The sequence below is a fragment of the Pungitius pungitius genome, chromosome 6 (assembly GCF_949316345.1).
Source record: "Pungitius pungitius chromosome 6, fPunPun2.1, whole genome shotgun sequence".
In the NCBI taxonomy this organism is placed as follows: domain Eukaryota; kingdom Metazoa; phylum Chordata; class Actinopteri; order Perciformes; family Gasterosteidae; genus Pungitius; species Pungitius pungitius.
Window position 1 is genome coordinate 544,515 of NC_084905.1, and position 12,330 is coordinate 556,844.

Sequence of the window (12,330 nt, forward strand, 5' to 3'; positions counted from 1 at the left end):
AACAATTTTTTAACGGATAATAGATGGACAGATAACTTCATTGCCGTGTCATGTGTTTATGGAGCTGCAGCAGAGTCACTCATTAGGTTTCATTTATAGCAACACTACAGGTTACTTCAATGCTCAATACTCAACTAAATCAATTCTGCTACTCAGCAGATTCCTTTACCGAAAATCAACTTAAGATCTTTACAATCATCCAACCAAAAGAAATCCATATAAACTTAAATCACTTTATGTAAGAGTACATCCCTTATGCCTTCATCCCAGCATTAGCCGGCGGGACATTCAGAGACTTTTAAAAATGACACAGAATGCTGCTGCCAGGCGTATAACCCCTACAAAGAGAAACCACCACATCACACCAGTCTACACTGACCATACCTGTGAGCTTTAGAATTGGGAGACTTCTCAGATGTCCATTCCAAAGTCAAAGCATTTGACACTTATTTCAGATGATTGTTCTGATTCTGATGTCCCCACTGTTGGCCAAGACAGAGGTGGATTTGCGAGCTCTCAAGACGGTTGAAATAGCTCCGTGATGCACATGTTACAAGTTGTGTGGTCACCTTAAACACCAAAAACATAGTCAGACACAGGACATAGACATGAATTATAGTCCTGTAGCCCAGATTACCACTTAACCTTCTGCAGTTCAGATCCCAGTGCTCCCCCTGCTGACTGACAGGTCATCTGTCACAGTCTGGAGTGAAGACATTTATCCGAGTCGGTGTATGATAGCACTGTTGAAGATAAGTTACAACAACAACTTTGCTCAAATGATGTTAGAAGATTTAATTTGGAGGGCTAAATCATTATAATGAATGGAAAATGATGTTGGAGACAAAACATCTTGTTGCTTCTCTGTTTGTTAGGAAAACCAACCTGGAGTGTTTTAATTGCATTTAGCATTGTATACTCCATCATTTAAAATAAAAACAAAGTATATTGAGTATAGCACCTAATTATAGGTTATGCATGTTTTCATTTTACTCAAAATGTAACAAATATTTTGTGGGTCAAATATTCTTGAACTGAGGTTATAAAAAAGGTTTTAAAGAAATCTCCATCTCAATTTTGTCTAGAGCGGAAGAGTTAAAGTTAAAGGACAACAGATTTAGCGGTCAGTAAAAAAATAAAAATAAACAGAACTAAAAAAGTATAATATAATGTTTTGTGACTGATGTGACACAATACATACAACTTTCAGCATGTTTTATTTAAACATTTTCGGAATATTGCCATGTTTCAAAAAATTCACATTGTTTAACAAACTTTCAAACATCCTGCAACACGGATTAAACCAAGTTTGTCAGCTTAAAATGCAGTTGACACTTGAAATAAAGAATGTAAAGTCAAACTCCAGCCTTCAGATTTATTAAGCAACACAAAGAGGCATTTGGGCAACGTTCAGGTTGAGAAGTAATGCTTTGATACACTGTAATATATATTTATGACATTATGATGCATCTGTGTCCAAAACATAGATGTTAACAGTTTGATTTGAGAAAGCTTAACAAACATAGTCATTATAAAAATATTCAGTTAGTCAAAATATGTCATGTAAAAATAGTATAGTCAAACTGGAATTTAAGTTGACTGCAATCAAAATACTTTTTCATAATGTGACACAATGTAATAAATCAGATGCTTTATCAAAAGTACGAGTCACTTTCCACCAGGTGACACAATATCTACGAGAAGTGAAACTGTCCCATGGGGCTGCGAAAAGGTATTTACCCTCTTCTCCTTTTCCTATTTTTTTTCCTCTAGATTTCTTAATGTTTATATTAAACAAAGATAATCCAAATAAATACAAGTTGCCATTTATTATGGAAAACTGCATCCAAACCAACCTACAAAGACATTTGTATTGACTCGTTATCTTTGTCTAAAAATTCAAATGAGTTTTACCTCAAATCATTTGTGCGTTACAAATTATGCAAACTAATCAGGAAGCGGTCCATTCCTTTTTCACATCACAAAGTTCACCAGTAAAAAAGAATCCAACTGTCAGCTGGTGGTTTAGATATTGAACTGGACCCGAGCTCGAAGATCACAGCTCTGATCACAGGTTCGTCCATCTGAGCTGAACAGAAGCCATTAACTGAACATTTCTGATCCATGAGAGTTGAAAGTGAAACACCTGTCAGTGTGTCAGATCACCATTGATCAAGGATTGTCTTGCAAGTCAAATTACTTTGATTTTACACTGTTTAGGAGCCTCTCTTTTCTGGTGCCAAAGTTAACTTGGGTGTAAAGTACAACAGTTAAAACAGGGTCGTCACTTCTTATCAAAACTGAAACATGGACATTTTATTTGACAAGTTCAGGCACGGGTGATAATAGAGTGTTTTCCTTTAACAACAGAGCAGGAGAGTGTTTGTTAGTTCACCCTTTGTGGGTCTTAACTCCTTAAGTATATGAACATTTAACAGCAATCACATTATAAAACACAAACCAAAGAAAAACAACAAAAGACTCCCTTTACCGAAAAGGTGTTCAGTAAACGTGTGCAACCTGTGCTGCTCTTTTCCTGCTCACAGTGCGAGCCCAGTGCGTTCACTCTCCGTCAGTCAGACTTGTCCTTCTTTTTGCCTCCTCCTATGGGAGCTTTGCTGACCACCGCAGAGCCCACCGCAGTCACCCCCCCGGCTACAGCACACACGCCTCCTTTAACCAGACCCACTCCGATCCCGGGCAGCGCGGCCACGGAGCAGACTGTGGTCTTGGTGAGGTCCAGACTCTTTCCTCCTATCCACGTCACGCCGCCCACGGTCGCTCCTAAAGCTCCCTTGGTGGCGCCGTACAAGCCCCCCGCCAACCTGCCGAACAGGCCCGGCTGCGCCGCGGGGTGATCCTTGTTTTTGTCGTCTTCTGGTTTGAGAAAGCAACATTTTAGGATCCACTGTTGTTTCTAAATAAGCAACAGGATAGAATTGCTCCAAACTAGGGCTGCAAAAATGATTATTCACATTTCACTTTCTAGTGTCGTATCAAAATAGCTGCGGACTAATATTCTTTGGGATGAATTCATTTCAATTACAATTCAGCACGACTCCAAACATGCCTTTACCCATAAGAGTCCAATGACGATAGAACCGGGGTCACAAGTGTCTGCTTAACTCACCAGGATGCTAAAGATGATTATTTTCATTGATTAATCGGGTAGTTAATTTTGTTGACTAATTGAATAAAACAATAAAATCACATTTCATTTCAGAAGCTGGAAATGTTTGCTTCCCACCGCCGCTTGAACGACATTTATTAATATTTCCATTTCTGTCCCGAATTCACTGTTTGGTTTTAAACGGATTTGTAAGATGCTGTGGGTCAGTGTTTTGTGGTTCTGAAAGTACTGTAGCTTCAATGACTTCCATGATTAAACGTCAAAAGATCTTTTTTTTGAACACGTTGGGGGGCAATAAACAGAAAGTTGTCAGAGGACTACAACAAATAAAGGTACCTGTAGATACTGGCTCATCGTTGAGGTATGCAGGCATGTCCTCAGGCACCTGCCTCGCCTCACTCATCTCTCTGCAAGAAAATACCACACAGTCACCAACAGAGATATGCAGAACTATAGGGTATGTCACTTGTGATTGTTCCCCTGTTAGAGCCATGTGCTCGTTGTTGCATTTATTTCTGAGTTTATTCATTTCGTGTAGGATGAGACTAGTTAGATGCCGTTAAGACCCTTTATACCAAATGCAAATAGTTTATAGAAAAAGTAAATAGGCTCGGGATGAGGGTGTGTAGGGACAACAGCAGGAGCTTGCTGCTGATCCTAAAACAAGTCCGACCTGTTCATGGTGCGCCACACAGCAACAGATTCAAAACACACACACACACACACACACACATATATATATATATATATATATATATATATATATATATATATATATATATATATATATATATATATATATATATATATATATAAAATTAATACAACCGGCAAAGAGAAGCTAACCATTGGAGATACAAAGGAGCGCGGAGATAAGAACGTTATTCATCACCATGGTTACGGTGGTAGCTTCCATGGATTAAGGACGCTACCGTTAGTTCCCGTATAAAACGCGTGCTACGTCACGTTAGCGAACCGACGGCAGCGGCTTCGTGGCAGAATACGTTGACGTAAACGTTGAGCTAACGTCAATCCCAGTGGCAGTTAAAAGCGATATTTGCTTAAAAGTTGTCCAATTATGCAACAATTGCAGATACTAGAAAGGGTTAGATTTGTATTTAACACCCCATACTATGTGGTTGTTTAGCCTTTAGCCTTTTAATTCGCTTATTGGTACAATCTAGTAACGTTAGCTGAGACACGTCACAAGCTTTAACGGTTTTCCCCATTGTCGATGGATTGATATTTATAACCATTGACATTTTCATTTCTGTCCCGATTACACTGTTGGTTAAGTGTCTTCTTTGAAAGTGATTTGCAAGATATGGCTCAGTATTTTGTGGTCCTGCAAGCTCTCATCGCTTCATACACAAACAAAAGCATAAACTAGCTGATTTAATGTAACACTTACCTTATTTTGTGATCCGACGGATCCAACGTATCGTAACTGTGAGCTTTGTGCGCGACCTTCTGCACTAAATAATAATGATTCTCGGGCTACACGGCCTCTAATAACATGTAACGTTAGCTGCGGTGGGGGTTAGGCTTACTTGTGTTCTCTGTCTGATTATATGTTGAGGGAGGACCTCAGTCTCCACCCATAGAAGCACACAGAGGTAACGTACACACCATCCGCGGGACGGAGCTCCAGCTGCTGGCTGCCATTAACCTAACCACATGCACGTTCAAGCACTGTGTAAGTGATTGTCTGAAAATACAGTAGCCTATTAATGTTCAGTAATATCGTGCACTAACATTGGGCTTTGACTGTGATCTTTCTTTCTGTTTTTTTTAATGCATGTATGTGTATATGTGTTGGTGATGATTAGGGACAACTGTGGAAAATATGGCAGACAAACATTTGTCATTTAACAAGGCCCCCGTTCGTCACTTTGGCGGGAGAGGACGCTTTACCGAAAACACCAAAACAACATCCTCCTCTCAAAGCGGAAATGACGTTCATCCTCCATGCTGGCTCTAACTCAAAGATCGTCTACGACTAATAAACAGAACAGAAGCCAATATTATCTTGATATATAGATCTGAGATGTAATTTTATGAGGAAAACGTATACAACTGAATTATGGACACGGAATGTATTATTGAAACAAATACACACCATATTTAAATATATTGAGCCTTTGAATTCTGTTAAAAACATCAACATACGGGCACTATGACAAGTCAACATGTCCGCTGTGAACACATTTGAATATTATAGGGACACTCAGCACCACGTGACTGGTTTCCCGCCTCTATTCGCAATGACTTCTTTGATCCACTGAAATACGAACAGAGTGACAGTTCTCTCCTCTCCAACCACCAGCGTAGGTAGCATGTATAGACGAGGTGCTTGTATCTGAGAAGAACGGGACACCTTTATCTCCTCTGGATCAAATGTTGACCTGGCTGCGGCGGCTGCAGGGTTACAGGAACAATAATTTAGAGATAAGGAATTGCAGCGAGGTTCCTTCTGGCCGTGAAGCATCTCGAGTGGCTCAACAAAGTCGCCCGCCTGTCGTCGTTGTCTGCATTCAAAACTTCCGCCGTCCGGAGAGACAGGTACCAAATCACGACATTAACCCCTTTCTCTGTACCTATCTACATTTTCTTATTCTTAGTATTCTCATTCTTAGTAGTAGTAGTTTTATTCTCTGATCTGGGCACGTGGAGCACCATATTCTAGGGGCGCTACATTGGCCCTTCGTGGTATTATATTGATTCTAATTTGATTCCTCAGTGTTTTAGCCCGCTTTATTTATTGCATTAATTTTAAAGCCCCCCCCCCCATTTCCAAATATTTTCCTCGTTTTAGTTTCACTTTGAGCTTGCTGTAATATTTTAAGTATTCAGTTGCTCTGTGTGCCTGATCCAAATATTTGGTGTGTGCACTAGTGGGATTTGTGACACAACAACTACTGGCATCAGTGTTACCCCTACCATTACCCCCCCCTGGAAATATGTGCAATTCAAATTATTGCTTAATTAAAAATAGCGGTCGGCTGAACCGTTTGTCCGACTACTAGCCTTGCTGGTCACTGTACTACCCCCCACCCCCCTCAGAAAGAAATTGCCTATACACAACAACAACAACATCAACAGCAGCAGGTAGATAGAGGTGATGGAGCAAATGGGGGGGCAGTACGTCTGGTTGGTTTTTGATGAGGGAGACGGCCCGAGGGAAGAAGCTGTTCCTGTGCCCCGTGGTGTTGGGGTCCAGAGAGGAGCAGTCTGAACATGTTGCACCCAGGCTGTGAACGGTCTGCAGTGATGCTTTCTGACTCTGGGGGGGGGGGGTACAGGTTCAGCCCATTATTGTCCTAGCCCCTTCCTGTCTTGGTTAGTGGCCCAACCACACAATGATGGGAGCAGACGGGATGACGGCGGGTAGAAGAGGACCAGCAGCAGGTTCAACCTCTGCTGGGCCTTCTTCCTGATGGGGTCCATGTCAAAGGCCCCACCAGGTCCTGACTCCTTCCCAAGTCCACCGACATCTGCACAGTTTTCAGCTCGTTGAACTGCAGATTGTTGTGACCACGCCAGAAGACCAGAGGTCAAGCTTTCCGAATAAATGTCTCGAGCGCCTGAATTAAAGTTTACAATAACCACGGGGCATGTGGCATCGGTTGTTTGCAAAAATGGGTGTTAAAGTGTAATGAGGTTTTGCTTCCAGCAGGTGCCAATGTAGCCTCACTTTCAGTAAATCATCATCATCATCAAGAGCAGTCTGTCTGCAAGTCAGCTGATTTCATTTCTCTTAGCACTACACACCCAAAAGGGTTTTTGAAAACTAGACTGTCACAAATATTTAAGAAACAATGTTCATGAATGTAGTACTTTGTCAACTAAAACCCAAATATTTTAGTATTTTAGACTGTAATAATTTTTTATTTGCAATTTTTTATTAAAATGACTCATTGTGCTTTACAAAACAATTTGACACTCTTCAGGCTAAACGATACCATGAATAGTCAAAAAACTAATTAGCAGATGAATTCCTAATGGAAAAAATAAGTTTGTTGTAGGCCTAAAGGAGTTGAATTAACTTCATCGCTTCAATTGTTCCTTGTAAACCTGTTGTTTTGTTTTATGTCATTTTCTAGTGATGTCCTTTCACTGTTTATTTTCAGATCCAGTTCTCTCAAATAATCTACACGATTGCACAATCATTGCGATGGTGTTTAATTCGGGCTGGTAAAGTCCTCAGGGGACTAACGGGACAGGAAGAGACGCTAGTTAACCATCCACCCACTGAGCAGAGTTGGCTGTCCAACCCCCCCCCCGCCTTCCTCTTTGTGAGCAAACAATATACTAACACAAATTAGGACTCCCTGCTTTGTGTCAGTTTAGAGCCCAACAAAGATGCTACACAGAGTGATATGTCATTAGTGAGCAGGTGGGGAAGGGCAACATCGAGCTGCTGCCTCTCAGACTATGAAGAGGTCCCCATGGCGACCACCAGGCTGCCTCTTGTCTGTGTCATTGGAGAGGAGGATGAGGAGGAGGGGGGGGGGGGGGGTGCAGAGATGAAAGTGCGCTGTGTCCCCAATTCCACTGTAGGTGGAGTGTTAAATGAGGTGTCATTTCACTTAACCAAAATCGTCAGCGATGGCCCCGCCCCTTACTGGGTTTACAGCGCAGGACCATAAAGTGTCCTGAAATGTGGCTTTTTTTTTTTTTAAATGTGGAATTCTTAAATTAGTTTTATTTACCATTGTTGTTGACATCATGATTGTTGTGGTTTTCAATATTTTGTTGATTAGTAAAACAATTTATGAAATTTTCATTTTTTCAAAGCAAAAATGCGGCTGCAGGTTGGACAAAACCTAAATATAAAGATATAAATATGTTACCTGGAGCATTTTAACGGGTTTTGAAATTAAGTAGAACTTCTTTGAGTTGAGCCTTAATTGTCAGTGAGAAGCTGCCGTTTGAACACAAACCCTTCTCCTTGTGTCTCCCTGCCCCTTGGGGGGTTGTAAAGGGATTATCCAGGAGTGTGACTCTTGGGGTGGTACTGGTGAGCACGAAGGTGTCCCCAGTGGAGTAGAACTATCCTAATGAGATAACTGTAACCCTCATATGAGCAGCTACACCCCTGGTGGTCCGACACTGGGACACTCATCTTTTCAACTGGGTAGAGCTGCGGGACCAAGCCGTGTGAAAGGCCTTTAAAGGGGGGGCAGGGGGGGCTCAAATCCTTTCTAAGCCTTTTGTCATTCCTACAAGGATGTATTTGTCATTAAAGAACAGTAATTGTATTACATGTGGACTTTTATCAGATAAAAGAAGACTTTTAACACACTGAAAACCTGTTTGATCTTGTAAAAACATTCGCAGCACTCTCAACTTTAATTTAGTTGTTTAGTATTGTATTTAAGTTTCTCTCATTTCCCCTTGAATTAAATTTGGTGAATCCATCCTACACCTGTGTCCTGTAATCGTTGCTCCAGGTCACAGACCTTAATAACTGGGCCACTGATTTATTTCCAGTACTCGGCAGCTTCTTTTCGAGAGGAGTCCAGACAAAAGCACAGACCCTCACCCGCTGTTCTAATGGTTCTTTAGGATGTGCAGGGAGGGCAAAACAGAAGTCATGTGGGGGGGGGGGGGGGGTTTCAGCACTTAAAGAGGCAAAGTGAAAAGTGGCTCAAATCAAAGTAGAGAATGTTCAATTTGTTAGAAGCCAACCTTCACACAGTAATGCTACATTTTCTTCATATTTTGAAGGTTGAATTAAAGAGAATCTTTGAGGCCACCTTGTCCCAAAGCCTGCTATTTATATTCTGACCCGTCAGCCTCCAGTGACCCGTCGCTGCTCTCGTGTCCACTGAGGGCCACAAGGCGCTTCTGGAGAAAAGCTGAGCTCTGAAGCGCTCGTGTTTTACGGGTTGTAGCTCTTTTGTCCGCCGCCTCGGCCGGATCGCTCGCACTCACTCCTCCTGGAAGTTGTTTGAAGGCCTAGAATAGCGCCCCCACCCCCACCCCCCCCACCTCCTCTTCTACTCCTCTGTTCCATCTTTATTGAATCCTGCCTCTGTATCATTTATCTCTGCCCTCCCCCCTTTCCACTCGGTTTGAGGGGGCAGTGGTGGGGGGGGGGGGCAGTGGTGGGGGGCGGGTCCTCTTTTCTCACCCAGCTGGGTTTGTTGACACACAGTCAATCTACGGTTCCCTTTCTCCTCTGCCACCGCTCTTTAACTCCCCGAACCCCTCCGCTCTACCCTGAACACTAAAGCTGCCACAGCTGTGGACTGTATTAGCATAGCTGGGGGGGGGGAGAGGGGGGGGGAGAGATATATTGCAGCCATTAGCTTTTGTTCCACAGTTGACAGTTTTAAAACATGTCAGCTCTTCTCTGCAAAGGGAGTGAAGAGAAACGGATGATTTCAGTGAAACAGCTTTTTTAAATATGGGGAAATGGAGGGGGAGCAAATGTTAAGCAAACCATTGGAAACAATTTAATATCTAATTAGTGAAGTAATGGGGGGGGGGTTAGGAATATTTTCCATTCGGCACCTCAAAACGATAAAACATTGTTTATCATTTCTGTGCTGATACCACAGAGGAAGTGTGTGTGTTTTCATCAGCAGGTGTCGGGATGAACAGGTCCAAGTCCAGCTGGGATGAAAAAGTCCCCCAGTCTCCGGTCCCCAGGATGACCCGCAGGTCCAGCTCCCAGACCAGGCCCACGGGCCCGGCAGAGACCCAGGACGCTGGGCCCGGGCCGTGTGCAAAACAACAAAGGTTAATGCATTCACTATTTGACATAAACTGATTCTGTCTGGGACGTAACGTGGGATCAAGAGGTTTTGTGTCTTTTTTTTGTTTCGCTTGCCCTCCAGTAACAGAGAGGGGTCCAGGAGCGGCGGTCACTCCTCGGGGTCCAGGTGTGGTCGGAGCAGTCCGTCCACGTCGCCCGTCAGGCCCTCATCCCTCGGGGGTCTGGCCTCAGTTGCTCGGCTGGTGAAGCTCGGCCGCTGTAAGAAGGTGGTGGTGGTGGCCGGGGCGGGAATCAGCACAGCCAGCGGCATCCCGGACTTCAGGTGGGTGTCTGTGGGTTTCATGCTCTCCTCAGCCTCTTCCTCCCGTTTCTCATTGCAGTTAAATTCGTCTTTCACCAAATAAAAAGGATTATGAGAAAGACACTTTTCGTTACCTACAATAAGAGCGTCACCATAGTGCCCAAAATGCCGCTATTTCCACATTTTCAGAACCCCGGGCACGGGTCTTTACGCCAACTTGGAGAAGTACAACATCCCTTACCCGGAAGCTATTTTCAACATTGATTACTTCTCCAACGACCCGCAGCCGTTCTTCTCCCTGGCCAAGGCGCTCTATCCTGGCAGCCACCGACCAAACTACATCCACTACTTCGTCCGCATGCTCCATAACAAAGGGCTGCTTCTACGCATGTACACCCAGAACATCGACGGACTGGAGAAACGTGAGTGGGAACAAAAACTAAAAAACGAGATGAACTCTGAGCTGTTTAAGGTACCAAGTAAAAGTACTATTTTTAAAGTGCATGTAACCAACCGGAAATAATGACAGCAGACTAGCACTGAATGTGAAGCACTGCTCGCTGCCCTATTCACGTCAGATTCTATTTCTGCTGGTTTGCTCTAACTCTTGTAATGTCGGACCACTTTGTTCAGTCTGTGGCATCCCGGATGACAAACTGGTGGAAGCTCACGGTAGTTTTGCAACAGCCGCCTGTCACCTGTGCTACACGCCGTACCCTGCAGACGAGGCCAAGGTGGGTCTGAACACACGTTAAAAAACACTCCGATTGAATAGTCATTGAGTGCATTCGATGCCAGACTAACGCTTGTGTCTTTGTTTTGTAGCACGCCATAATGAACGACAACGTCCCCATATGTACATTCTGTGCTGCAACAGTCAAGCCTGATGTTGTGTTTTTTGGAGAGGACCTTCCTCAAAAGTATTTCCTCCACACTAAAGACTTCCCCAAAGCAGACCTGCTAATGATTATGGGCACCTCATTACAGGTTAACATTTTCTAATATCTGTATTTACTACTTCAGGTAGTTTTTTTTAAGCCCCTAAGCGTACGAAATCGAATCGTTTCAGATTGAGCCGTTTGCGAGCCTGGTGAACACGGTGCGCTCCACGGTGCCGCGTCTCCTCCTGAACCGACACGCCGTGGGTCCCTTCGAGAAGGTCCCCCTGCGCAGAGGAGACCACGTGGAGCTCGGCGACCTGGAGGATACCGTGCGGAGGTTCACTACGATGCTTGGCTGGAACGAGGAGATTGAGCAGCTGATGAGGACTCAAGAAACACCGGTGGGTTACATTTCAAACTGTACTTCTTCAAAATAATATGAAAAATGTGTTAAATATAGATAGGGGAGAGTTCTCCAGTGATGTAGTGTTGCAATTCTATTAATTCTTAACAATGGACAGTTAAAAAAAAAAAAGCAGAAGCGTTCAGCCATTCCACCCATTTTTCCTTGGTGTGTAGTTTACTCATAAAATAAGTTAAATAAGGTCGAAGTCAAATGATGGGAAAAGTATCCGTTGGCTTTATTACTATTGATGTTTCACTCTCGTGGTCCGGTTCTTAAAATGTTATTTCCCTTTCTGCAGATCATCCCTACGTTCATTGGCAGCTTGTCAGGGAGCGGACAAACGTCTTCTCAGAGCAGAGGAGCTCCAGAGCCTCCGTGTGCAATGGAAACATCCAAATGCAGACACGCCATCAACAGCGGCGGCGAGGAGGAGACGGACTCTGAGACGGACAGCAAAAGCTCTGCATCGTCCTGCCAGAGCAATTAATGCTGGAATGGTTTAAGACACTTTTTACTCTCCATCTTTGTTTCATAATTAAAGCACTTTTTATAGACATAGAGAACAGAACACTCATAAATATATATATGATGTAACAAAAATCCCAAATCCCGATGTTTCTCATTAAACTTTTTTAATGTTTTATATGTATTTTAAACAATATTAAATAAAACGTGTGTGCATGAAACCTTTTTTGCTTGGATTATTAAGTCTATTAAACACCAACTATTCTCCGGTTTATTAACGTTTGAGTGGAAGCCTCATCACATTAGTGAAATCCCACATTTAAATTTCTTCTTCAAACAGTTCCAGGAGGGACGAGGCTGCTTGGCTGGGTTGACGTTTCTCAGAGCCACTCTTCCTCCTCAAACATCTTGGAAGAAGTAGCC

The 12,330-nt window shown here is 43.1% G+C and overlaps 2 protein-coding genes across 3 annotated transcripts; one reads left to right on the top strand and one right to left on the bottom strand.

The window, feature by feature from the left end:
• Positions 1–1,409: 1,409 nt before the first annotated feature.
• tmem263 (transmembrane protein 263) lies at positions 1,410–4,832 on the bottom strand. The gene is made up of 3 exons (XM_037451073.2): positions 4,542–4,832; positions 3,467–3,537; positions 1,410–2,877 (listed from the first exon to the last, which is right to left on the bottom strand). The coding sequence occupies exons 2-3, from the start codon at positions 3,531–3,533 to the stop codon at positions 2,573–2,575; spliced, it is 372 nt and encodes a 123-aa protein (XP_037306970.2). The 5' UTR covers positions 3,534–3,537; positions 4,542–4,832; the 3' UTR covers positions 1,410–2,572.
• si:dkey-103i16.6 (uncharacterized protein LOC557125 homolog) lies at positions 4,711–12,073 on the top strand. Of its 2 annotated transcripts, XM_037451071.2 has the most exons (9): positions 4,711–4,826; positions 5,457–5,692; positions 9,721–9,877; positions 9,976–10,176; positions 10,345–10,577; positions 10,789–10,889; positions 10,981–11,142; positions 11,225–11,437; positions 11,741–12,073. In XM_037451071.2, exons 3-9 carry the CDS (start codon positions 9,732–9,734, stop codon positions 11,927–11,929), a joined length of 1,245 nt encoding a protein of 414 aa, XP_037306968.2. In that variant the 5' UTR covers positions 4,711–4,826; positions 5,457–5,692; positions 9,721–9,731; the 3' UTR covers positions 11,930–12,073. The 2 variants fall into 2 exon arrangements, with proteins under 2 accessions (XP_037306968.2, XP_037306969.2); XM_037451072.2 differs by lacking the exon at positions 4,711–4,826 and having other exon boundaries at positions 5,275–5,692; positions 9,724–9,877.
• The last annotated feature ends 257 nt before the right edge of the window (positions 12,074–12,330 follow it).